Source organism: Heterodontus francisci, chromosome 10 (assembly GCF_036365525.1).
Source record: "Heterodontus francisci isolate sHetFra1 chromosome 10, sHetFra1.hap1, whole genome shotgun sequence".
In the NCBI taxonomy this organism is placed as follows: Eukaryota; Metazoa; Chordata; class Chondrichthyes; order Heterodontiformes; family Heterodontidae; genus Heterodontus; species Heterodontus francisci.
In genome coordinates, this window is record NC_090380.1 from 48,270,346 (window position 1) to 48,296,847 (window position 26,502).

Here is a 26,502-nt window from a genome sequence, read left to right on the forward strand (position 1 = left end):
ATATTCAGATGTGGGGTTGGGTGGGGAGGTGGGGAGCACTCTTTCTCAAACTGATCCTGTCTCAGCCTCAGTGAATAGGTCAATTTTCTAAAGGTATTATGTCCCATAATACTTTAATCCATGTCTCAGTGGTGGAGATTGCTCACGTTTCTTTTTCAATTTAGATTCGTACACATTTTAACTATAAAGAGTAAAAATCCTATTAGCCTGTTCATATATTGATCAGATTAAGTAATTACTTGACACACAGTTTTCAGCTGCTGTCAGTACTTTGAATTGCAAATGTGAATAGTAATATTCGCAGCAAATGAAACACTATTTTTTCAGCTGTGTGTCTTTGGTACAAGAAGTATGTATCCTGCAGCAAAAATGAAACATACATGAGTGGTGCAGATTTTTGCTTCTTTTATTCACCAATTTCCAGGTATTGTTACACAGCTGCTGCTCACCTTCCAGTACCTTACTCATCTGATACCCATGTGTGAACCCAGACAGTGAGCATCAGTTAGCTATTCAACTGCATTGAGCATTACAGCTAAGCCACTGTTATCCTCACTTGATGTCAATGTGGGCACACTTCCAGCTGTAATTGTTGAATAGCAATTAGATCAGGAAGCTTGTCTGATATTCATCACCCCAGCTCAGGTCTTCTGAGGCCACATGAGCCTGGCTTCTGCCCTAAATGAGATCAGCAAACTCTACAGACTTCTGTAGTACCTGAGACCTCTCTGGATTGTATGGTTTGGTTGCTGACTGCCTCGGCCAACAGACACACCTGAAATGTGCTTAAGGGCAGAAGCAGTATATGAACAACATGTACATAGTATCACAAAGCATCCAGATGACTGCCTCTGACCATTACTATTCCTACAGAAGTGTTGCAGACATGTTTTCACTAATAATACTTCAGTGCTAAAGATACCAGTTAGCTGGAGGCGATCATTTACACCGCTAGCTCTATAGTTAGACAAGCAAAGCATTGCACAATCTGTCCTTGTATGTGTGTGTGCTCACGAGTGTCCCTAGTGCTGGTTAGAATTTTAGTGGTGAAAAGCTAACCGTACAGTATATTACTGCAGCCCACGCAAAGCCGGCATTGTGTGAGGCAGCCTCCCTGAGCTGGGTCTTACGCTACTTGCTGCGCAGTAAATTTATCCACTTAATTTCTGTAACATGACTGCTGGTATAATGAAAGCCAGCAGTTCAACCCAGCCATCAGTCTACTTTGCTTTTTAATTATTTGCCTGAGAATGATTCTTTCTACAAAATAATTGTGTAGAATTGCAACACGAGCAGCCTTAAAAATGTAGTCTGGTTTTTGATACAACGGGGTCAGGACTGCTGGTCAACACTGTGGCCCAGCGCCCATTCTTGGACAATTACTGATGCCTGTTGGGAGAGAAGTTCATATATGGACCAAGCAACTGTTTTCAGCTTGAGTCAAACTGAATAAGTCTCTATGGGTGACAAAAACCCTATTCAAAACAAATGTATTGGCAGAAAGATTCATCTTGTTCAAAAACTGGCAACATTGGATAATAATGACATTCTTTTTGCCATTAGAAGCTAGAAATAGACAGAGGATTATTCACGGGCTATTAATAAAAATGTCAACTTCTTTTTTGCCTTTTACACAAGCTTACTTATGAAATTATCTACTTTAATTACTGGATCAAGGAGAAAGTTATTCAACTTAACGGTTTAGATTCACAGAGAAAACACTGATATTCAGCTTAACGGGATATTGATGTGCATTTTGAGATTTCTTTGGATAGTTTGCGGAACAACTTGCTCTGATAACTCCCGTGCAGAGCTACCAAACTGGCTGGTGGGAGAATTCATGAGGCAGCAGATGCAAGTGTCTTGTCAGACAGATGGCTTTTTGTGCAGATGCTTTTGTCTTTTTAAAACATGTTGTCCTCCTCTCCTCGATGTGCCTACTCGTACTGGTACCAAGAGCCTATTGGTATTTCACCAAAAGGGCCATTCTTCACATGTGCTGTTGCTGCAACTAAGCCAGATCTCGCCCACACCTGAGTTCCAGATTTGTGCACTATTAATAGAGGGTCATGATTAGCAATCAGGAACAGTAACGTTGACTATTTTTTTCCCTCCTTAATGCAGGGTGTTGAGGCTGATTGTAGCAGACTTACTGTTGCTCTGGCTGACATCAAGTTAACAGCACAGTCCAAGAATCAAACCTGAGACTTTCCTGATCTGCCCCAAATCAGGCAGGATAGCAGCAGCAAAAGGGGCAAATTCAGACAATTCACTGCCCCAATCTGAAATTCCTCTTCCTATCTCTGAAGGACTGCCGCTGGCCCCTCTTTCCTTACACACTGCATAAGAATGTTGACTGGGTGGAGGGGTCCAAATTCCAAGCCCATTTGCCTTCCATCCACCCTTGCTGCTGCCACTCCTCTGTACCGCCTGGAAAAGTCTAGCAATAGTCCCTGGGGTAAAGGCGGAAATGCTTCAAAGTCTCCTGGTGGAGTGGTTTCCCCTCGCTCCACTACGTCATCCCAGCACTTGGCTCCTAAAAGGCTCAGTCTCAGCCAAGGCCTTCAGTAGGAGATTTGTTGCAGTTTTGGGGGATCTTCTGTCTCGTTAATGAAGCTCACACCTCGTTTGTTGCTGCAATGTCTCTCAAGTATAACACTGCCCAAATTTTGCTCAGGGTACTGCAAGACTCCTAAGGGGTTTCACATCAGTGTAAGGAAAAATGGACACTGAGCCAAAGATGGAAATATTAGGAGGGGTGACCAAAAGTTTGATCAAGGTGGTGATATCGGAGGAGTGTCAAAGGAGGAGATGGTGTTGAAAAGGTGGAGTGGTTTAGTGACAGGATTGCAGAAAGTGGAGCCTAGGCAGCTGAAGGCATGCCTTGATAATACTGAAGCGAAGCAGGGGTGTAAAGGAATAGAGCATTGGGGTGGGGGGGGGGGGGGTGGGGCCAGGGGTGTTGGCTGTAGGGATGGAGGAGGTTACAGAGCTAGGGAGGGGTGAGACTATGAAGGGGTTTAAACATGAGAACGGGAATTTAAAATCTGAGGGACCAGCAACCAATGTAGGTCAGCAAGGACAGGGGTATCGAGCAAGCAGGATTTGGTGCAGAACTGGAGAAGGGCAGCAGAGTTTTTCATGAGCTGAAGTTTGCAGAGGGTGGAGAATGGGGGACCAGCCTTAAAAGCATTGGAATAGTTGAGGCTGGAGGTGACAAAGGAATGGATGAAAATTTCAGCTGTAGTATCCCCAGAATGAAACAGACCAAACCAGGCATCTTTAGACAACAACAAATTAACTATTTTTTAAAAAAAAACTAAATCTTAAACACTATTAAGATAAATCTATGTCTAAAGACCTTATAACTTCTTCATTTAATCTAACTCCCGCATTCACGCACATACATTTAAAAGTAAAAGTGGTCTGGTTTTAAAGGTAGAGTTTTTTAAATTAGCTGTCTCTTAAGAATAAAATAAATAAGTAAGTTTTTGCGTTTTACGTTCCCAGTCAATGAGGTCTTCTGATGTGAAAATAATCAAAGTTCACTCGAATTCTTCATCCAGATTTGATTAAAATACTCTGTTCTTGATAGGCATTCAAACAGTTCGGCTGCAGTAGCATTAAACAATTCTTTCAACGATGAGTACAGCAATACAAATAATTTGTTGAAAAAGAAAAACTTTTCTTTCTTGCTGAGGGAATTAACTTGGCTTGTATCTTTGTAGAATTTTGCTTGATAGAGAATAAAACAGCTCCTTTCTTCAGATCGCCTCACTGGAAAAGTCACTCAGAACTAACTGGTTCAGATTGGTTTCTGCCAGCTCCACACACAGTCAAATGGACACATCATACCATGTGACCCCTCTCTTCACTGCTGTTGCTCAGGGTAACCAAAAATGCAGCTGGTACACTGTGTCTCCAGAAAGTTCTCTCCCTTAAAGGTGTACTTTTTAAAAATCGGACTCTTAAAAGCACACACACAGTTTTTAATCTGAGGAGCGAAAAATAACACAAGTCCGTGACAGTGGCATTATACAAAATTTATGGCAGGGACTGAAGATGATGGCTTCAGGCTTTCCAATGTCTGTAGGAAATTACGGTCACCTGAGACTAATATTTGGGCATGTTGTCAGAGCACAGAAGCAGTCGGGGGTGCGAGTGTGGGGGAAGGTGGTGGGTTATGGAATCAAGAGAGATGGAGGAAATGTGGAGCTGTATGTCATCAGCTTAGATGTGGTAACTGCCCCCATGTGTGTGGATGATGTCACTAAGGGACACTTTGCAAGTCAGGAAGAAGAGGGGCCTAAGGACAAAACCTTTGGCGAATCCTAAGGTGATGGTGTGATGGTGGCAATAAAAGCCATTGCCGGAGATACTCTGGCTACAATCAGGGATGTAAAAGTGGAACCAAGCAAGAGCTATCCCCCCGAGCTGGACTACAAGGAGAAGCATTGGAGGAGGAAATTGTGGTTGACAGTGTCAGTGGCTTTGTAGAGGCTGAGGAAGATATCTATGGATAATGTGATAACTGTCACAGTCACAGAGAAAGTCATTTGTTACTTTAGTTTGGGCCATTTCATTGCTGTGGGAGGGGTGGAAATCTGATTGGAGCAATCAGGCGGGTAGGTTGAAGGACAGATAGTTGCAGATATGGGATGCATCATTTTGAAGAATCTTGACGATCGGGAAGTTGGAATTGAGAGATGGTTTTGTCACTGAGAAGATGTGGAAGAATAGTTGCATGTAAGTGTTGTGTTTTAAAGCAAAGTATCTTCATACAAGTCTAAGAGGGAGCATGATTGAAATGCTAATTTTCCCCAAAGAATGCAATCAATAAGCAGTTCATTAGCTTATCTTAATTATCTAGAAACACCTTACACTACATTGTGTTGAAAGGTCTTTGGTCCTGGGTGGTCAGCAGGCAGTATCTTACATAGTCTTTCCTCTTGAATTGTAAGCAGGAAGATTAGAAAACAGAGACACAGGGCTGAATTTTATTATGGCGCCACAAATCGCGGCGGCGTGCTTTGAAATCGGCGGCCTACAGGCACGAATGTGCTGCTGCTGAGCCCCCGCGATATTTCGCGCGGGGGTTCATTTAAATGGAGGTGGTGGAGCGCCGCCCCCGATGACATAGAGGGGCTGGCCGTTTCGTACCCGGCAATGGCGTCCGGCACCACCGCACAGGCGCCGGCACCATTTTCAAGCCCTTTAGGAGCATTTGAATTTTTAAAGAGGTAGAATGATTAACATTCAAGTAACGCATTTAATAACATTCTCAATCCCCTCATCCACACCCACAAGGAAGAATCAATGGATTCATTGGACATTCCCCCCAAAAAACATTTGTGCAGATCCCGACCTTCCCCCCCCCACCGACCTTGAGCAACTATAAAACTTGACCCCTTCCCACCATCCTACGTTATCCCCCCCACCAATCAAAAGGTTTTTCCCTGCTTCCCCCACCACCCCACTTCTGCCCTGATGCTTTCACTCCTCCCCCCTCCCCACCAATGTCACACATCAGAACTCCGCATCCGAAGGCGCGGGACTTTCTTATGGCGGCTGTAATATCGGCGTGGGACGGCTGCCGGGACAAGGTAAGTTGATTTGCATGTTGTATTAATTAATCTTAATATTGAAATGAAGGTCGCCCGAGCCGTACCAAGGCCTGGTCGCCGCTGGTAAAATGTTTCAGGGCCTTCTCGGCTTCGGGGGTCGTGGTGGGCCCCCCCCGCAAGTATTTTATGGAACCCCCTGCCATGACCCCCGACGTCGAGGGGCGAGTAAAATTCAGCCCACAATGTCCATCAGATTTTTAAACAGCAAGCTGTCTGGGCAAGCTTTCACCAAACCCAGTTGGAGAATACATGAGAATTATTATTTTGTTTAAGTAAAGCAAAATGACTGATGTGGGGAGGCATAGTGTTTTTTGTATCATTGTGGAAAGACAAGTTGTACTGATTGAATTCAGAGAGTCTGTTCAATATGGTTGCTCTGTATATTCACTTGCTGCAAAATAAAGCAACTTAACAGTTCATATCTAGCATCATCTTCCTAAGTCTTTTCTTGCTCCACTTTCAAAAAGATTGTTAATAAAGATGGGGCAAGGGTAAAAGACACAGATATCAGGTTCAGATCACAAGAGCCTATTATTATTTCACCCCTGGGTTACAGTATTGTGTAGATAGATATTGGGCAGTGTGAGTCAATCCTGGCCCATTTAAGGGGAAGTGATCCACTCATTGGAGCAACTGATGCCACCCAAGAACACATACCTGAATTTATAACAATTTAGAGGAGGGGATGATGATGATGATGATGCCAGTTTTAAAAGGGAAGGGAAACAGTGGTCAATGAGTGGGAGCAATTTGCAATGTAAGTTAATATGGGAAGTAAGAAGGGAAATTGGATGGTTAGTAGTTTAATGAGAATGGAGCCGAGGGAGCAGGAAATGGGTCTCACGGACTAGATGCAACATGTACATTTCTCCAACAGGAAAGTTGAAATTAGACTGAACTATCCATGTCATCTCCCCATCTTGTTATCTTTTCTGCATCAAATATGGTTGGTCCATGTAGTTCGGTTGTCTTTTTTCTTCGGCAGTCCCTTGGGATCGAGGATGACTTGCTTCCACTCTGGTTCGATGGGTTCTGAGAAAGCTGATAAGTCCAATGTGTGATCTGCAGACTCTGCTACATGAGGGGCAGGTGGTGCTTGAAGGGTTAGGTAGATGAGTAGTTTGGAGGTTTGTGCGCTCCCTCTAACGCCTCAACTTCGCCTCCACATGTTCCTGATGAAGTCCCTCGAGGTGTACGATACCTTCCCAAATGAGCTTTCTCTATCTAGGACGGTCTCTAGCCAGGAATTCCCACAAGTCGACGGGGATGTTTGATCTCTTCAGAGATGCTTTGAGGACATCTCTAAAGCTTTTCTGCTGTCCTCCTGTGAGTTTCCTGCCTCTACCAAGATCTGAGTAGATCAGCTGCTTTGGGAGTCTGGTGTCAGGCATGTGAATGACATGTCCCGCCCAGCAGTGCTGGTTTTGGTGGTTAGTGCCCCAATGCTGGGAGAGGATGCTGCTGTTGTTCTGCCTTTCATGCTACTGGACTTGGAGGATCTTGTGGAGGCACCCCTAGTGGTACTGTAGGTTGTCCAAGTCTCTGAAGCATATAGGAGCACAGGGACCACTGCTGCCTGGTAGTTAGATATGTAATCATTGTCACACAGGATGACTTTCATATTATTTTCAGGTTATTAATAGAAGGCAGAAACACTTGGAATTCTAGTTGCCGCAACTTACTGCATCATTGTTCCAGAATGTTTTGTGCATTGTATCTGCATGGAAGTCATCAGGATTTGGTCCCTCAAACTAATGTTCAATGTAGTGCTAAATAACAGAATGTTCTGTATCTGCAAAAAATGGTTGGGCAAAATTTTGTTTTGTGAATCAATTGCTTTGTAACTTGAACCTATTGCCTTTAGATACTTGTAGCTTTTTGATGCAAATTGTTAGTGTTTCTGATGCTTTTCCCAGTCAAAGTTTTTTTTCCATATTGTCTCTTTTTCTGCTCAAAGTACTGAGTCATTACTGGGATATGGGTGCTTTCAGTCTTGCAGTATCTATTCCTCTGTGAAGCTAGATAGGCAACTCTAAGGGCTACTTAACTATGAAAGTCATCATAACTGTGCGTGATCATGTTCCCTTCTACCACCCTCACTTGCAAGTTTTCTAGCAAAGGTCGCTGCATAACAATCAGGAGTGAAAGCTCTAACTGACTTTATTTCCCCCATCTCTATCCAAAGAACATTGATGCGAAATGTTTTATCTCAAATAACTAAGATCAAAGCTCGGACCTTTTGAATCTGTGTGGTGTAATGTTGCATCAGCCAGTGCCTTTATGCCAATCATGGGGAGAGGGGACAACAGATAAAGCTTTCTATAGAATTGCAGTTGACACTGACTCTGTAAGCCACTTTGAATGTACTACGCCAACACTGAATTTTATGTTGTTTATTTTATTTGAAAGCAAAAACAAAGCATTTTAGGCAAGAAATTGAAAATAATATGTATTAACCTTTGGAATATTCAGTCGCCTCCCCGCGAGTGGCTCTCTAGCAGAGCAAGACTACACCTTCTTCTGGCAGGGCAGGGATCCTGAAGAACCAAGACAGCATGGAGTGGGCTTCGCCATCAGAAACTCCTTGCTCAGCATGATAGAGCCTCCCTCAAATGGCTCGGAACGCATACTGTCCATCCGACTGCTCACCACCTCTGGTCCAGTACACCTACTCAGCATCTATGCTCCAACACTCTGTTCCGCACCTGAAGCTAAAGACCAGTTCTATGAACAACTCCATAACATCATTAGCAGCATCCCCAACACCGAACACCTATTCCTGCTGGGGGACTTTAATGCCAGGGTTGGGGCCGACCATGACTCATGGCCCTCCTGCCTTGGGCGCTATGGCGTTGGAAGGATGAATGAGAACGGGCAGAGACTGCTTGAGTTGTGTACCTATCATAACCTCTGCATCACCAACTCGTTCTTTCACACTAAACCCTGTCACCAGGTTTCATGGAGGCACCCAAGATCACGTCGTTGGCACCAGCTAGACCTCATTGTCACAAGGCGAGCCGCCTTAAACAGTGTTCAAATCACACGCAGCTTCCACAGTGCGGACTGCGACACCGACCACTCCCTGGTGTGCAGCAAGGTTAGACTCAGACCAAAGAAGTTGCATCATTCCAAGCAGAAGGGCCACCCGCGCATCAACACGAGCAGAATTTCTCACCCACAGCTGTTACAAAAATTTCTAAATTCACTTGTAACAGCCCTTCAAAACACTCCCACAGGGGATGCTGAGACCAAGTGGGCCCACATCAGAGACGCCATCTATGAGTCAGCTTTGACCACCTACGGCAAAAGTGCGAAGAGAAATGCAGACTGGTTTCAATCTCATAATGAAGAGCTGGAACCTGTCATAGCCGCTAAGCGCATTGCACTTTTGAACTACAAGAAAGCCCCCAGCGATTTAACATCCGCAGCACTTAAAGCAGCCAGAAGTACTGCACAAAGAACAGCTAGGCGTTGCGCAAACGACTACTGGCAACACCTATGCAGTCATATTCAGCTGGCCTCAGACACCGGAAACATCAGAGGAATGTATGATGGCATGAAGAGAGCTCTTGGGCCAACCATCAAGAAGATCACCCCCCTCAAATCTAAATCGGGGGACATAATCACTGACCAACGCAAACAGATGGACCGCTGGGTTGAGCACTACCTAGAACTGTACTCCAGGGAGAATGCTGTCACTGAGACTGCCCTCAATGCAGCCCAGCCTCTACCAGTCATGGATGAGCTGGACATACAGCCAACCAAATCGGAACTCAGTGATGCCATTGATTCCCTAGCCAGCGGAAAAGCCCCTGGGAAGGACAGCATTACCCCTGAAATAATCAAGAGTGCCAAGCCTGCTATACTCTCAGCACTACATGAACTGCTATGCCTGTGCTGGGACGAGGGAGCAGTACCCCAGGACATGCGCGATGCCAACATCATCACCCTCTATAAAAACAAAGGTGACCGCGGTGACTGCAACAACTACCGTGGAATCTCCCTGCTCAGCATAGTGGGGAAAGTCTTTGCTCGAGTCGCTCTGAACAGGCTCCAGAAGCTGGCCGAGCGCGTCTACCCTGAGGCACAGTGTGGCTTTCGTGCAGAGAGATCGACTATTGACATGCTGTTCTCCCTTCGTCAGATACAGGAGAAATGCCGTGAACAGCAGATGCCCCTCTACATTGCTTTCATTGATCTCACCAAAGCCTTTGACCTCGTCAGCAGACGTGGTCTCTTCAGACTACTAGAAAAGATCGGATGTCCACCAAAGCTACTAAGTATCATCACCTCATTCCATGACAATATGAAAGGCACAATTCAACATGGTGGCTCCTCATCAGAGCCCTTTCCTATCCTGAGTGGTGTGAAACAGGGCTGTGTTCTCGCACCCACACTTTTTGGGATTTTCTTCTCCCTGCTGCTTTCACATGCGTTCAAATCCTCTGAAGAAGGAATTTTCCTCCACACAAGATCAGGGGGCAGGTTGTTCAACCTTGCCCGTCTAAGAGCGAAGTCCAAAGTACGGAAAGTCCTCATCAGAGAACTCCTCTTTGCTGACGATGCTGCTTTAACATCTCACACTGAAGAATGCCTGCAGAGTCTCATCGACAGGTTTGCGTCTGCCTGCAATGAATTTGGCCTAACCATCAGCCTCAAGAAAACGAACATCATGGGGCAGGATGTCAGAAATGCTCCATCCATCAATATTGGCGACCACGCTCTGGAAGTGGTTCAAGAGTTCACCTACCTAGGCTCAACTATCACCAGTAACCTGTCTCTAGATGCAGAAATCAACAAGCGCATGGGAAAGGCTTCCACTGCTATGTCCAGACTGGCCAAGAGAGTGTGGGAAAATGGCGCACTGACACGGAACACAAAAGTCCGAGTGTATCAGGCCTGTGTCCTCAGTACCTTGCTCTACGGCAGCGAGGCCTGGACAACGTATGCCAGCCAAGAGCGACGTCTCAATTCATTCCATCTTCGCTGCCTTCGGAGAATACTTGGCATCAGGTGGCAGGACTATATCTCCAACACAGAAGTCCTTGAAGCGGCCAACATCCCCAGCTTATACACACTACTGAGTCAGCGGCGCTTGAGATGGCTTGGCCATGTGAGCCGCATGGAAGATGGCAGGATCCCCAAAGACACATTGTACAGCGAGCTCGCCACTGGTATCAGACCCACCGGCCGTCCATGTCTCCGTTATAAAGACGTCTGCAAACGCGACATGAAATCGTGTGACATTGATCACAAGTCGTGGGAGTCAGTTGCCAGCATTCGCCAGAGCTGGCGGGCAGCCATAAAGACAGGGCTAAATTGTGGCGAGTCGAAGAGACTTAGTAGTTGGCAGGAAAAAAGACAGAGGCGCAAGGGGAGAGCCAACTGTGCAACAGCCCCAACAAACAAATTTCTCTGCAGCACCTGCGGAAGAGCCTGTTACTCCAGAATTGGCCTTTATAGCCACTCCAGGCGCTGCTTCACAAACCACTGACCACCTCCAGGCGCGTATCCATTGTCTCTCGAGATAAGGAGGCCCAAAAGAATTCAGTTTTGTAGTGAACACTGTAGATAATATTCAGAGATTTTGTATATTTCTTCAATTGTACTCCATTTCTAGTCACAAGCTTTGCAGAGACAATTTCAATTAATCATACAAAACAATAAATGTATTTGAATAGTGAGCTGGAAGAGGTTTTATGGTACTGGTTTGTTTTAGTATATGGTACTGGAAACATAGCAGAAACATCCTGCAGGTTAGGGAAGAGCAACACCCAAATAGGGCAGTTGGTTGCAATTGGTAGGTGCAGCCAAGTTTTTGTTGTTGCTGTTGTTATAGGGATGAACACAATGCTGAGGTACTTTTTTTTTTACCTTTTAGAGCCTGTCTGGAAACGAGCGCCGAGCAGTGGAAGCGGCTACACATCTCTCTCCAGGACTTACTGGCATGGCTGAATTTGAAGAATGATGAGCTGACAAGGCAAAGGCCTATTGGTGGTGATGTTCCCACAGTTCAACAGCAGAATGATGTTCACCGAGTAAGGAAAATTTGATATTTTCACTGCCTCAAACTTTTGTCATGAAGAATATTCCTATCTCCATACCTGCCTGCAAAGACTGATTGGTGTTGCCAAACAAATGGCAGCTCTTGCATTGTTTGAGGAATATATAGCATTCCTGGTTAGATTATGAATTTATTACTGTAAATAACAAAGTATGTTTAGCTTGCCAGATTCATTCTGTACAAAATTAATCATTGCAATATAACAAATAGGAACATGTAGGGATACTGTATGAGATGATAAAAAGCATGTTTGGGTTTTGTTTACAACTTTGGAAATTTAAATCGCAAAGCTTCTTGAGTGACCCTGGGATGTGCACAGCACGTTGAATTTGCACTGCAGCCAAAAAAAGGAACAATGCATCTTTGTTGGCCTGCACAGTTTAATTTTCAGAATCTTTTTACAAACATGTAAAAGCAATATTTTTTTTCTTATTCTTTCATTTATTTCATTAAGTCACAACATCAAAGAATTGGGGGGAAAAAGCTGAAATACCTCAAATAGGAAACTGTTTCATAATAAAAGGATTAAGAATATAATAGAAACTATGAGCTCTGCATCGATGAACCCTTTGAAGAAAAACTGTCCAAGGGTATATTCACACTACAACTGCATGAATGTAAAGCAGTTTTGCACCAACTCTGCAGTTATCATGTAGCCTGAATCCAGGGAGTGAAGGTTTGACCTGACACTGACACAAAGTAGAATGAGACTCCCTCGAGGAGATAGTCTCACTGCCTGTACTTGGGTGCTAGTTTGGGACTTAACACCCAATTTAATTACACACAAGATTAGTGTCAGTGCGGGGTAGAAACTGTAGTGTTAGCCCATGCCTAACTAAACAGTGAATTAGCTGAAAGAGAGAAATAATTTCTTGCAAGAGTCTGGCACAGTTGTGGACAGGAGTTACCAACTGCTTCCATACCTGTGGAAAGAAAGTATCTGCTGAATGTTGACAAAGATTCTGTACTGAATTCTGATAGCTGGGTTTTATGTTGCATTGGCTGTAATTTTCCTGAGTAATAAATTTCCAAAATATATTTCTCCCCTCCTAAACACGTTGGCTGAATGTCCTAGAACGTTTCAGGGTAACTATGACATAAGGGCAACATGATGCTGTTCTTGCAAGAATTTTGAGTGTTACTCATTTACACTGGACTTACATGGAAACTTTGATTCATGCAAATTTCAGTGACCATTTGCATCTCTTCGAGTTATAAAACTCTCCCTCTCATTTTTGTTTCTCCAAAACCATGCAAGAGATCAGTTCATTCGAGTTTTATGCATTTACACCAATAACACGCTGGCATAGATAGACAGAAGCCCAAGTATTCAGGCACAGTAGGGCTTGAAGTTCCCTGATATCAGTGTAATTAAGATTCCTGCAATGTGATAGCAATTTTCTTCACAATTTTCTTTCATTTTTTTCTTATTGATACCTGCACTACACTTAACCAAAGTCTGTCTGTCTCTATACAGCCAAAATATTTTAGACTCCCATTGTCCTGTGCACTGAGGCTGGAATAGTGTTTCCATTGGGCATATCCTTATTGTGCATAATAATGGAAAAGAAAGAGCAGCATCAGAGACAAGAGGCTCTTAGAGTGAGGTGCTGGGGCAGGAGACCCCAGCCCACTTGCTATTATCCCTACTGGTGGTGCTGCATTAGACTTGTTTTGTGCCAGTTTATAAGTTCAATGCAGACAAATGAAATCCACAGGAAGTTTGGAAGAAAATTCTCTTTGGCAAGATCGGCGTAGATACTTGCATAAGTTTTGGGCATAGATGGAGGAAATTCCAGGTTCCGTGATTCTTGTTAGGGCACGGTTCCATATATACCATAAGCCCACCAGTACAACATGCAAGTGACCATTCTTCATATATGAACTGAAACAATGATTATCAAAAGGGCATTTGATTACAGATGTCATCACAGCTGAATCTGGTGCTATCCCAAGCCTGCAAAGACAAGAAACTTGGGACACCACTGTTATACAAGAAGCTTTGCACTTCCTTCTCCTTGCGTTCAGAATGTGGCACAAGGCATGTCATACCTTCTCACCATAGTGCTGAGTATGGCGTCATAATACACCTTCCCAATATAGAGTTTGGCACAAGAGTTGAGGCATGAAACCTATCTGTGAGCAACACATTTTGCACTGTGAGAGGAAGAGGTATACATCTGAAATCAGATTGAGTTGCCCACATTAACGTTTAATTTGGAAAGATCTATTTTTTTAAAAAGTTCAATTTTAAATATTTTTGACTTTTGGTATTTGGAGGGTTTTATCTCCATCAGATCACATTCTACAGAAGGTTTTCCAGTATGATTGGTGCTGTATAGTTACATAATGTAGGCTACACAATAGACAATGTAATATAATGTAATACATAGTGGTACAATTCCTGTAGTTTTAATAGTATTTCTCTGTTTCTCTGGCTGATTACGTAGCTTCAATACTTATTTTAGTCCTTGGGGAGGTAAAGATATAATGTGCTATACTTCTTCTAGACTTTTAAGCGGGAGTTGAAAGCTAAGGAACCAGTGATCATGAGTGCATTGGACACAGTGCGTCTGTTCTTGGCTGATCAGCCTATTGAAGGACCTGAAAGTCTTTTGTCATCACCAAAAGGTAATTACTCAAACTTGTGTTCAGAATTCCAGTAATGATTGGTTAATGGGTGTTCACTGCTGTATGATTTGCTGAAAACTAGTTGGTGATGTTCAGCTGGAGACAGTTATGCGCGATTGCAGATCTCTTAATAATATGAGGCTCTGTGTTCGCCCCAGGCTGATGTATCTCCAAGTTGGTTGCCCTACTCGTGTACATACAAGCTGTCAATGAGAAACCTTATATAATCCACCAACCAACCATCTGTTACTTGATTTGGTATATATGGTGCAGTAAATTTATTTTCTGCTGCTGCGAATGGTCTAACAAAATGTTCTACAAGGAATGATAGAATTTGGATTCACGATTGCAAGTCACAAGATGACAAGTTTCTTGACTAGAATTTCAGTGGATAGCAATAAATGGAGCCAAAGAACCATCACTCAAGGAGCATCAATTGATGCATCTCTTGTGTAACTCCTAGTCATCCATCACAGAGTAACGTTGCAGAGACCTGGGAGCAGCCATTATTCTGTCCCCTTTGGCAGAGGAACTCAAGAGTAGAAGATAAAATGATCAAAGGGGACTTAGTGGTACAGTGAATTATCACTCTGCTCCTTTTCTTCTGGGACCTGGCTTTGAATGCAGCTTAGATGGATAGGATAAGTCTCCCCTTTGTGACAATTCTTTATTGTCTAAGTAAAATAAGTTTGAATAATAACAACTAGTTCCTAGGGAATACAAGCCAACAGTACAATACTGCCCTTAATTTGGTGTTAATCGGTAGCAGATTGTCACTGTCACACAGAAAGACAGCTGCTGCTTTTTTGTTAAACCAACAACAAGGTTGCATCAGACTAACTTGATTGAATTTTTTGAGGATGTAACAGGGAAGAGTGATGAGGATAGTGCAGTTGATGTGGTCTACATGGATTTTAGCAAGGCTTTTGACAAGGTCCCACATGGCAGACTGGTTAAAAAGATAAAAGCCCATGGGATCCAGGGGAATGGAGCAAGTTGGATACAAAATTGTCTCAGTGGCAGGAAACAAAGGGTAATTGTTGACTGGTGCTTTTGCGACTGGAAGGCTGTTTCCAATGGGCTTCTGCAGGGCTCAGTACTAGGTCCCCTGCTTTTTATGGTATATATGAACAATTTGGGTGTAAATGTAGGGGGAATGATCAAGAAGTTTGCAGATGACACAAAAATTGGCCGTGTGGTTGATAGCGAGGAGGATAGCTGCAGGCTGCAGGAAGATATCAGTGGACTGATCAGGTGGGCAGAAAAGTGGCAAATGGAACTCAACCCGGAGAAGTGTGAGGTGATGCATTTGGGGAGGTCAAACAAGGCAAAGGAATACACAATAAATGGGAGGATACTGAGAGGTGTAGAGAAAGTAAGGGACCTTGGAGCGTATGTGCACAAATGCCCGAAGGTAGCAGGACTAGTCGATAAGGTGGTTAAGAAAGCATATGGAATCCTTTCCTTTATTGGCCATGGCATAGAATGTAAGAGCAGGGATGTTATGCTGGAACTATATAAAGCATTAGTTAAGCCACAACTTGAGTACTGTTTGCAATTCTGGTCACCTCATTACAGAAAGGATGTAATTGCACTAGAGTATAGAGGAGATTTACGAAGATGATGACAGGACTGGAAAACTGCAGCTATGAGGAAAGATTGGATTAACCTGCAGGGCTACGGACCAAATGCTGGAAAGTGGGATTAGGCTAGGTGGCTTTTTTATCAGCAGGCGCAGACAAGATGGGCCAAGTGGCCTCTTTTTGTGCCATAAACTTTTATGATTCTAGGAACAATAGGAGTGAGGTCCTGGAAGTATGAAATCCTAATGCTTATCATCATATTAGAAAATACACATGAAGAATAGCCACTTGGCTAAGATACAAGGCATGATGATCTGGTGCCTGTGGAAAGGTAGCCATCAAAAGTCAGCACCTTCAGACGAGTTGGGAGAAAAACTGGCAACAAGAAAGTTGCAAGTGTGGAAACTATAGTTTGAATGCAAGTTTGTGTGTGTTTTTTCATTTTGCCCATTATAAAAACTACAGCAAGGTGTACTACCTCTGCATTAAATTTTAATGATCGTCAAACCTAGGAGTGCAACTTATCCACCAGTATGATCTTCCAATTCTGCTAGCCAGCTGGTGCAGCTGAATCCCAAAGCAAAATGATTTCTTCAGTTTTGTCATGGTGTCAAGCTCAATAATTTGTTCACGCAAATTAGTCTGATGGTATCATCACCTCTCATGGTTGCAGTAAATTTGCACTGCTAGAGAATTTTTGGCAGGGTCAGATTCCAGGACAACAAACAATGAAGCTATTTTAGAGCAGCAGTATTGGCCACTGCATAGAATGGGCTTCAGCAGTTGCCACTGCAAATTATTGAGATGTGGATTTCACGGGAATGCTTTAATAAATTTGTTTTAGAGTCATAGAGTTATTTACGGGACAGAAGGAGGACTTTCGGCCCATGAAGTCCATGCCAGTTCTCCACGGAGCTGTGCAGTCAGTCCCACTCCCCAGCTCGATCCCCGTGGCCCTGCAAGTCTATTTCTCTCAGGTGGCCATCCAACTTTCTCTTGAAGTCATTGATCGTCTCTGCTTCCACCACCCTTGTGGGCAGCGAGTTTCAGGTCATTACCACCCACTGCGTAAAAAGGTGCGTCCTCATATTCCCCACAGAATCCAGGAAATGACTGTTTGTTTGCATTCTATTCAACTGTACATGGCATTCATTTCCTCATCCAAAGCCATGCATGTATGATTTTCAGTGGCTGGACAGTGATCAATACTGAGAACCCTGATTAACATTTCATCTGCCTTGCCCAGGAATACGAAGTTCAATTCTAAAGATTCCTACTGCAATCAGACATTTTGGGCTGGATTTTATAGGGGCCTCAACATCAGGATCTGAGGTTGTGGGGGGATGGGGGGGGGCATGAAGATTGCCCCAGATGAGGACCGCCACGGACCTCGCGCTGGCAGGGTGCGTCCCGATCTTAGCGGCGGCTGCCCCCCACCACTTGGCGATGGGACCTCAATTTAAGTATGTAAATAAATTAGCTTACCTGTATTAATGAATTTCCCACCGCCTCCTGATGTGCCGCTGCAATCTTCAACCTGGCGGCTGGCACTGACGCGCCTTCAGATCCCCTTCCAGGGAAACGAGGCGCGACACCTGTGGGGAGAGGGGAGGAGGTACGTTTATCAGTGCGGGAGGGGGGATCTGGGTCAAACTTACTTGATTGGTCTGGGGGTGATGGGAAGGGGTAGAGTTAAAAGTTTCTGACCTTTGTGGAGGGGAACTGTCAGGTACAGAAAGTGAGTATTTTGGGGGGGTGGAGAAGAGGACAAGGGATGAAATGTTAATTTATTGGGGAGGTGGGAGAGGGACTGGGAATATTTATTTCATTACTTATAATAACTTTTAAAGTAATGTCTCTTTAAAAATGTAAAGTAAATGTAAGCACTGGAAGCCCTTTAAAGATGGCGCCAGCACCAGCGCCTGCGCCGGGGATGGCTCGCCTGCCCCCCCCCCCCATGTCCTCGGGGGTGGTGGGGGGTGCATTCTGCCCTGGCCATGTTAATGAGCATATAAGATCACAGCGGCTCCATGGAGTGAGACCTGTGCGTGCGGGCCGCCAACAAAGTAAATAGCAGTTTCATTGGAGAGCTACGAAGGCTTATGCAGCATTGTTGGGTTGCTGTGAATCCATGAATTTTATGATCAGAATTTTATGGGGTATATTCTGCAAATTGTCTTTCCTGACATAGAGGAACAGGAGAATATTTTAGGAATTCTGATTGGCACTGGATGAGCCCCATAATGGATGGAAAATTGTTCAGGTTGATCTCTGTGCCAAATTCCTGATATGCCACCTTGTCATGTGAAGCTGTTGAACTGGGAGCACTAAATTACAAATGTTAACCCAACAGACCAGTAAGTATCATATGATTATATAATCCAGCAAAAAAGTGATGAATAATCTTATAACCTCATCCTCTTCCCTGAATGCGATGTGAAGTCAGGTCAGAACAACTTCCATTTATATAGAGTCTTTAATGTAGACAATTGACCCAAAGTGCTTCACAAAAGTGCAGTCTAAAAATAGACATCAAACCAAAGAAGCAGATATTAGGTGACCAAAAGCTTGGCCAAGGAAATGGATTTTAAGGAGGAGAGGGAGGTGAAGAGGGGATAGCTTCACATCTAGTTTCTTTAATTCCTATTCCTTTTATGAACTTTAGTGCCTTAACAGAATTCTCCTTCCTATTTATTCAGTGAAAACCCCTGAAGAGAATGCTCAGACTGTTGCCAGAGTCATTCGGAAGCACGCTGACGAGGTGAAAGGAGAGTGGGACAAGCTGAGCACTCGCTCTGCTGATTGGCAGAAACGTATAGATGAGGCCCTGGAAAGGCTCCTGGAATTACAAGATGCAATGGATGAATTGAACCGCAAACTGAGACAGGCCGAAGCTGTCAGAGATACCTGGCAACCTGTGGGGGACCTACTGATAGACTCGCTGCAGGACCATATTGAAAAAGTCAAGGTAAATGCCAACAAATTAGCCTACAGTGTGAAGGATGGTTTGGAAAGAATAGTCATGTTGAGTTTATTGTCCCTTTGCATTCAAATCTTACACAGTTCACAAACAACTAAATTTTGACAGAATTCACTATTAGAAATTAGAAATTAGAACATTACAGTGCAGTACAGGCCCTTCGGCCCTCGATGTTGCGCCGACCTGTGAAACCATCTGACCTACACTATTCCATTTTCATCCATATGTCTATCCAATAACCACTTAAATGCCCTTAAAGTTGGCGAGTCTACTACTGTTGCAGGCAGGGCATTCCACGCCCCTACTACTCTCTGAGTAAAGAAACTACCTCTGACATCTGTCCTATATCTATCACCCCTCAACTTAAAGCTATGTCCCCTCGTGTTTGCCATCACCATCCGAGGAAAAAGACTCTCACTATCCACTCTATCTAACCCTCTGATTATCTTATATGTCTCTATTAAGTCACCTCTCCTCCTCCTTCTCTCCAACGAAAACAACCTCAAGTCCCTCAGCCTTTCCTCGTAAGACCTTCCCTCCATACCAGGCAACATCCTAGTAAATCTCCTCTGCACCCTTTCCAAAGCTTCCACATCCTTCCTATAATGCGGTGACCAGAACTACACGCAATACTCCAGGTGCGGTCTCACCAGAGTTTTGTACAGCTGCAGCATGACCTCGTGGCTCCGAAACTTGATCCCCCTACTAATAAAAGCTAACACACCATATGCCTTCTTAACAGCCCTATTAACCTGGGTAGCAACTTTCAGGGATTTATGTATCTGGACACCAAGATCTCTCTGTTCATCTACACTACCAAGAATCTTCCCATTAGCCCAGTACTCTGCATTGCTGTTACTCCTTCCAAAGTGAATCACCTCACACTTTTCCGCATTAAACTCCATTTGCCATCTCTCAGCCCAGCTCTGCAGCCTATCTATGTCCCTCTGTACCCTACAACATCCTTCGGCACTATCCACAACTCCACCGACCTTAGTGTCATCCGCAAATTTACTAACCCACCCTTCTACACCCTCTTCCATGTCATTTATAAAAATGACAAACAGCAGTGGCCCCAAAACAGATCCTTGCGGTACACCACTAGTAACTAAACTCCAGGATGAACATTTGCCATCAACCACCACCCTCTGTCTTCTTTCAGCTAGCCAATTTCTGATCCAAAGCTCTAAATCACCTTCAACCCCATACTTCCGTATTTTCTGCAATAGCCTACCGTGGGGAACCTTATCAAACGCCTTACTGAAATCCATATACACCACATCCACTGCTTTACCCTCATCCACCTGTTTGGTCACCTTCTCGAAAAACTCAATAAGGTTTGTGAGGCACAAACGGTGCTGACTATCGCTAATGAACTTATTCTTTTCAAGATGATTATAAATCCTGTCTCTTATAACCTTTTCCAACATTTTACCCACAACCGAAGTAAGGCTCACAGGTCTATAATTACCAGGGCTGTCTCTACTCCCCCTCTTGAACAAAGGGACAACATTTGCTATCCTCCAGTCTTCCGGCACTATTCCTGTCGACAATGACGACATAAAGATCAAGGACAAAGGCTCTGCAATCTCCTCCCTAGCTTCCCAGAGAATCCTAGGATAAATCCCATCTGGCCCAGGGGACTTATCTATTTTCACACTTTCCAAAATTGCTAACACCTCCTCCTTGTGAACCTTAATCCCATCTAGCCTAGTTGTCTGAATCTCAGTATTCTCCTCGACAACATTTTCTTTCTCTACTGTAAATACTGACGAAAAATATTCATTTAACGCTTCCCCTATCTCCTCTGATTCCACACACAACACACAACTATAAACAGTTAGTGGGCTGTATATGGTCATTGAGGGTCAAGTCCTGCTGCCAGGGCCAAAAGCTGGAGCCGACCCCGCTCCTGCATGCCGCGGCAGCCAATTGAGGCCAGCCCACCAGAGCTACCGGCCCAGTCAGAGTGAGTTGGCGCGGAAGCAGCCATTTCCGCTGGGTGCTTCTCCGCAGACCATGGAGCACCCTTCAAGGAAGGGGCCTGCCCGCCGGGAAAACGCGAGGAAACCGGAAGGGATTACCTGGGGGTCTCCCCTCACGGTGACTGGCTCTCCTGACGTGGGCAAAATGTCAGTGTGGACAGGAAGTGGCCCTTAATTCAGCCCTTAAGTGGCTCAATTGGCTGTCGAGTGGGCGGCCGCGCCACCAAGGTTCTTACCACTGGCAATATGTTATGGCAGCAGGAAGATGTTGGCTCCCCTCCCGATGCCTTCCCCTGCTATCTTGCCACCTCTCAGCCCGTCTCCAAAGGGCAGAGAAAATCCAGCTTCATATTTCGTGCAATGATTGGGTCAAATGGTTGTCCCAAATCATTTTGATGTTGGTCCAGTTTCATCAAAGCTCTATTTCCTAACAAGAGCTTCTGTCATTTTATTGAACATCTGGGAGATATGAATGGAGGGAAAATTCTGTGTGCTTGTTACTGTGACCAATGTTATTGCTCGGAAATGTAGCATTTATTCCCCTGAGTGAGAGTATTCAATTCTGACAATCAGTTCTGACAAGGGCTCAATGCAGAGTAAAGCTTCCTGAGATGGAGGGGCAGTGAGTGGCCCATTGTATTGCACAGCTCCTTTCATTCATGGGATCCGACTTCAAAGGACTGATTTTCTTTTTTGAAAACATGTGCTCCCAACAGAACCTTGTCCACTAGGAGTATTTTACGGGCTCACCTCTATGTGGTTATCTGTCAACATTTGTAAAATTGGCCCTCAAATGCAGTACAGATGGAATTTTAATAGCTTAATGATGAGGAGGAGAGGGTAGATGGGGGTTAAAAACTGAAAATTACATAATGTGGCCCCAAACACCACATAATCGCCTGCCACCATTTTTACGGCAGCAGGTTGCACAGCATGTCTTTGTCTCACTTTCGACAGGCTGGACACCTTATTATAATAGTTAAATCGGGCTCCCATAGTGCAATTGGGAGCCTGATTTAAAGTCAATGTTGGCTGGCCGGGTTTCCCAGGGCTCAAGAAACCTGGCAAAAAATGGAGATGGGAACAGCTGGATCAAGCAAGTTAGTGCTTTTTATAGCACTGCTTGTCAATCTTGAGGAGCAGGAGTGCTCCCCTGTCCCCTCTTTCTACCGAAACCAGCTGACTCCCCCACCCACAAACCTGCGATCCTGAGCCTTCTGCCTATGACCACTCCCTCCTGATTGCCGTTCCAACCACCGTCCCCTCCTCTGCTCCGGGATATCTCTCTCCCTCCTGATTGTCAGTCCAACCCTTCCTTGTGCTCCCTGATATTTACCGACGGCCCCCTCATGCCCTGTGATCATTCCCAATTGCCAGGGACCATTCACAATGTTCCCGCATTATGGCCTTCTACTGCAGATTTCCTCACCCAACAGTTGTCCAGCCTGTCAATTTGGCCAGCTGCTAGACAGGTTGTGGAATAAGGAAATGATGATGAGGTCCTGCCTTATATTTGGCAGGACCTCTGCCATCCCGGTAATTCCAGGCTCCCACGCACCTCCCACCCCCACATCTGCAAATATGCTCCACTGCTCCCTTCCCACCTCCCCATGAATATCGGGGCAATGGCAGCTGTAAGCAATCTCAAGCAGCTTCTAGTTGGTACTGGTCAATCGAAAAAAATTACCCATTGTTTGACAGTTGCGTTATAGAAATGTAATTATATGCTGATATAGTAGAAATACTGTCTGATGGTGACAGTTTTTGATAGTAGGAGGAGTTATTGGTAATCATTTGTTTGCCTCTTTCATCTACTGGAGACATTAGGGGTAATTTTCACCCCCAAAATGGTTGGATTTGTGTCTGGTTGAAAGTTAAAATGTTAAAAATCTGAAACAGGAACACAACCTGTCTTGAACCCAACCACTTCGGGTTTTAACAGAAGCAGGACGAAGGGCAGGTGATCAATTTACTCTCAGGAGGAGGGTTGGTCATTGAAACCTTTTAAGGAGGTTGTGTACCTTCATTTTAACAGGGTTTTTATTTTTTAATCCCATATGGACCGGGTTTTCCAGGCTTCGGAAAACCAGGCAGCTGAAAGGAGGTGAGAAGGGCAGAATCCATCAGACAAGTGCCATTACAGCACTGCTTGTGGGCCAGAAGGAGCAGGAGTATTTTCTCCAGGCCCAACAAGCTTACCTGTAAACACCCCCCCACCACCTTCACCCTCTTCTCCGGACTGACTCGACCCACTGCCTGTGATTACAACCCCTCCTCCCCATCCCCATCCCTCGCAATCACTGACTTCCCCATAAGTGACCCTCAATCTCTCCAGTGATCTCCAGCTCTCCCCCAACAACCCCCCTGATCTCCAATGCCTCTCTGATCTCCCTCTGTCACCCCCGCCCCAACAATTCTCGACCCTCCCAGCATGCTGTAGCCACCAGTGTGATCTCTACCCACAACAACCACAAGACCTACCTACTCCTGAGCTCTGTCCTTGCGCTGCAGGATTTCCCTGCCCAACTGACAGTTAAATATATTAATCAGGCTGGCTTCTGGGCAGGGAATCTGTTTTTTTTTAAATGCACGCTGTGGAGCTAAAACTCCAGGGTCTTAGTGCCAGCAATGAGTCTTCTCCCTCCACCCCACTATGAAAACCTGTCCCAATGACTGTCAAGGCTATTGACTGCCTTACTGAAATACAGTTCCACTAGCGTCAGGCAGCATTCATTCATTTATATTCCTGTGTGAACCATGATATGGTGACTGACAGCAGGAGGCATCACAAAAATCATTAAACATTAAATTTTAAAACTGGACTGAGATGGGTAGTTTATACTCAAGTCCGTTTGGACAGAAGCAGACAGTACAGCAGTGCTGTTGACATTCATTTGGTAGTCCCACTCACATCTTTTTTATTGCCCTTCCAATGTTCTCTTCACTTCTCCTGAAGCTATTGTCTGATGCTGCAGTACAGCTACATGGTACCTGTAACTATCGTGTTCTCATGCCTGTGACCATTCTTCACGTGTAATACTCTACAGTGAGTGCCATTAGGCTACTCAACCTTGGGGTAAGCAGGAGACATCACAGCCAAGCACCTCTTGTCATGACCCAAACATCCTCATCAGCATTTTCCAGCCAAGTCACTGGACAGCAATCAGGAGTATGGAAGCCTGGCTGATTATTCGCCTCTTGGGAATCTGAAGCCGCATGCAGTTCCTTGACTATTACCTCAGCTAAGATCTACCAGCCCAGCATAAATGAAGGATCAAACTTGGGTCCTTCTTGCTTTTTATTGCCCATTTTTTTGACAGCGAGTTGTTATGCTCTGGAATGTACTGCCTGAAAAGGTTGTGGAAGCAGATTCAGCAGTAACTTGAAAAAGATAATTGGATAAATACTTGAAAAGGTGAAATTTTCAGGTCTGCAGGGAAACAGCAGGAGAGTGGGACTAATTATATTGCTCTTTCAAAGAGCCAGTATAGACACAATAGGCTGAATGGCCTCCTTCTGTGCTACATGATTCCATAAGTCTTTGTGAGAGCTTTGCCAACTCTTCGAAGTGTCTACATATATATATTTGTTGAAGGATAGCCCTTTTCTCAGAACATGCTGCTTTCCCAAGCAGCTAATTATCTGAAGACTTGGGTATTCTGTTTGTGTGATATGTTCACTGAAGTAACCAGTAAATTAGATATGAATAGCCATGGTCCAAAGACAGTTTCTTGGAGAGGGTGTGTCTACACTGATTACAACAACGGCCATTGAAAAATAACCTCTGTTCCTTATTTTGTAATCTATTATTATTATCCCCCTAAAATATATTGTTCAAGCATGAAAAGAACCATTATCCAAGATTAATTTAGTGGGCTCATTAGGTTCCAAAATATTATTTCTTTTTATGTATCTGATAACAGCAACTGGAAAGAGTTTTTCAAGATTTTTTTGGTTGTTTAATCTAAACATATTACATTAAGTGAGCAGATGATAGTCCATGAGACAAATTCTTTAGCAGTAGGACCATTATTGTCAACAAACTAGATTGAAGTTTCATAGGGACAACGTAGAATTGGCACTTCTAATGCTCCTTTGCACTGTTTTACTAAATCAAGCCATTGAGGTGTTTGTCATGAATAAATTTTTAGAAGACTCATTTAGGCAGCACTGCTATCAGGTATTCAGGTACCATAACAGCAATTTTATTGGAGCATAAGCGAGTCAATGAGCGAAATAGAATCAATTTATCAAGTTCATGAGAAGGCACACTATAATTAGTCAGGGACATCGTGAGAGTCTCACAGAATAGAAATGAGACTGACTCATTAGTTAGGTTGTTGTTTGACTTTGAACATAGAACCTCAACTGATGAAACAAGAGTATTTCAACTCAGTGTTTATAAAACTGATTTAACAGAAAAACGTGCTTAAGTAGGCATGTAAACAGATTGGCTTTGTTTCCAGAATTGTTAACAATTAACATGAAAGCAGCACTGAAGACATAAATCAGAGATGATGGGACTCGTTTTATCATTTTCATTGAGTAATCATCACTCAGCTTTCAATTTTATTTAAGTTAAAATTTTAAAGTTAGATGGGGGATGTTGTCCAGCTTTGAAAAGTCTTTGAAATTGCAGCACCAAAGTGCTATCTTTAACTTACTGTTCTATCTTGCTATCAAGGCCCAGTCTTAGTAATGCTCTGACATAGAGCAGAATGGAATGATGGGACTTGGGTCTTCACGTGCAGTTGCGCACATGTTAAGCAATTGATTTCAAATGTGCCACTCTGAGCAATAACTGAAATGAAGTCAGACACTTCCCCCATAAAAAGGGGAATCAATAATAGTTCCAATAAAACCATCAGCCCCATGCTTTACGCTTTTGCACTGTGCATTTTGGAATAGCACTTTTTAAGAGCATTCTCTTATTTTCTCTCTCTGAATAGTAAGAGAAGAGGACGCCCATGCTAAGTCTTAGTTCTGGTGGCATCTTGCAGTTGAGCAAGCTGTAGGTGGAATCTCCTAGAGTAGCCAGTCTGCTAAAGGGGAGGTGGGCTGCAGATGGCCTCTGGCTCTGTAATGCGGCTCTGTACTACTAGCTTAAATTAAGGAAGGAATTAATTGAAGAACTTAAAATAGAACTGTTGAACTTGTTTGGAAATTTCCAATACCTGCCCCTTTGCCACCTCTCTCCTCACTATCCAAGGCCCCAAACACTCCCTTCAGGTGAAGCAGCTTTGTACCGCTTTCAATTTAGTATACTGTATTCGCTGCTCATAGTGCAGTCTCCTCTACATTGGGGAGACCAAACGTAGATTGGGTGACTGTTTTGCGGAACACCTTCGCTGAGTCCGAAAACATGAGCCTGAGCTTCCTGTCGCTTGCCATTTCAACACCCACCCCTGCTCTCATGCCCACAGCTCTGTCCTGAGCTTGCTGCAGTGATCCAGTGAACATCAACACAAGCTCGAGGAACAGCATTTTATTTACCGATTAGGCATGCTACAGCCTGCTGGACTGAACACTGAATTCAATAATTTCAGAGCATGACTGGCCCCCCTTTTTATTTTTAGTTTGATTTTTTCTTTTTATTTTATTTTAGTTTGTTTCATCATTCATTTTTTTACCATGT

General features: G+C 44.1%; 1 protein-coding gene across 7 annotated transcripts in view; it reads left to right on the forward strand.

Moving 5' to 3' along the window:
- dmd (dystrophin) overlaps positions 1 to 26,502 on the forward strand; it is a 1,950,296-nt gene that overhangs the window by 1,678,894 nt on the left and 244,900 nt on the right. For all 7 annotated transcript variants that reach the window (XM_068040560.1, XM_068040554.1, XM_068040555.1 and 4 more), the window contains 3 exons: positions 11,506 to 11,662; positions 14,199 to 14,319; positions 18,602 to 18,870. In XM_068040560.1, the coding sequence (XP_067896661.1) occupies positions 11,506 to 11,662; positions 14,199 to 14,319; positions 18,602 to 18,870 (547 nt within the window). The remainder of the gene's footprint in view (positions 1 to 11,505; positions 11,663 to 14,198; positions 14,320 to 18,601; positions 18,871 to 26,502) is intronic.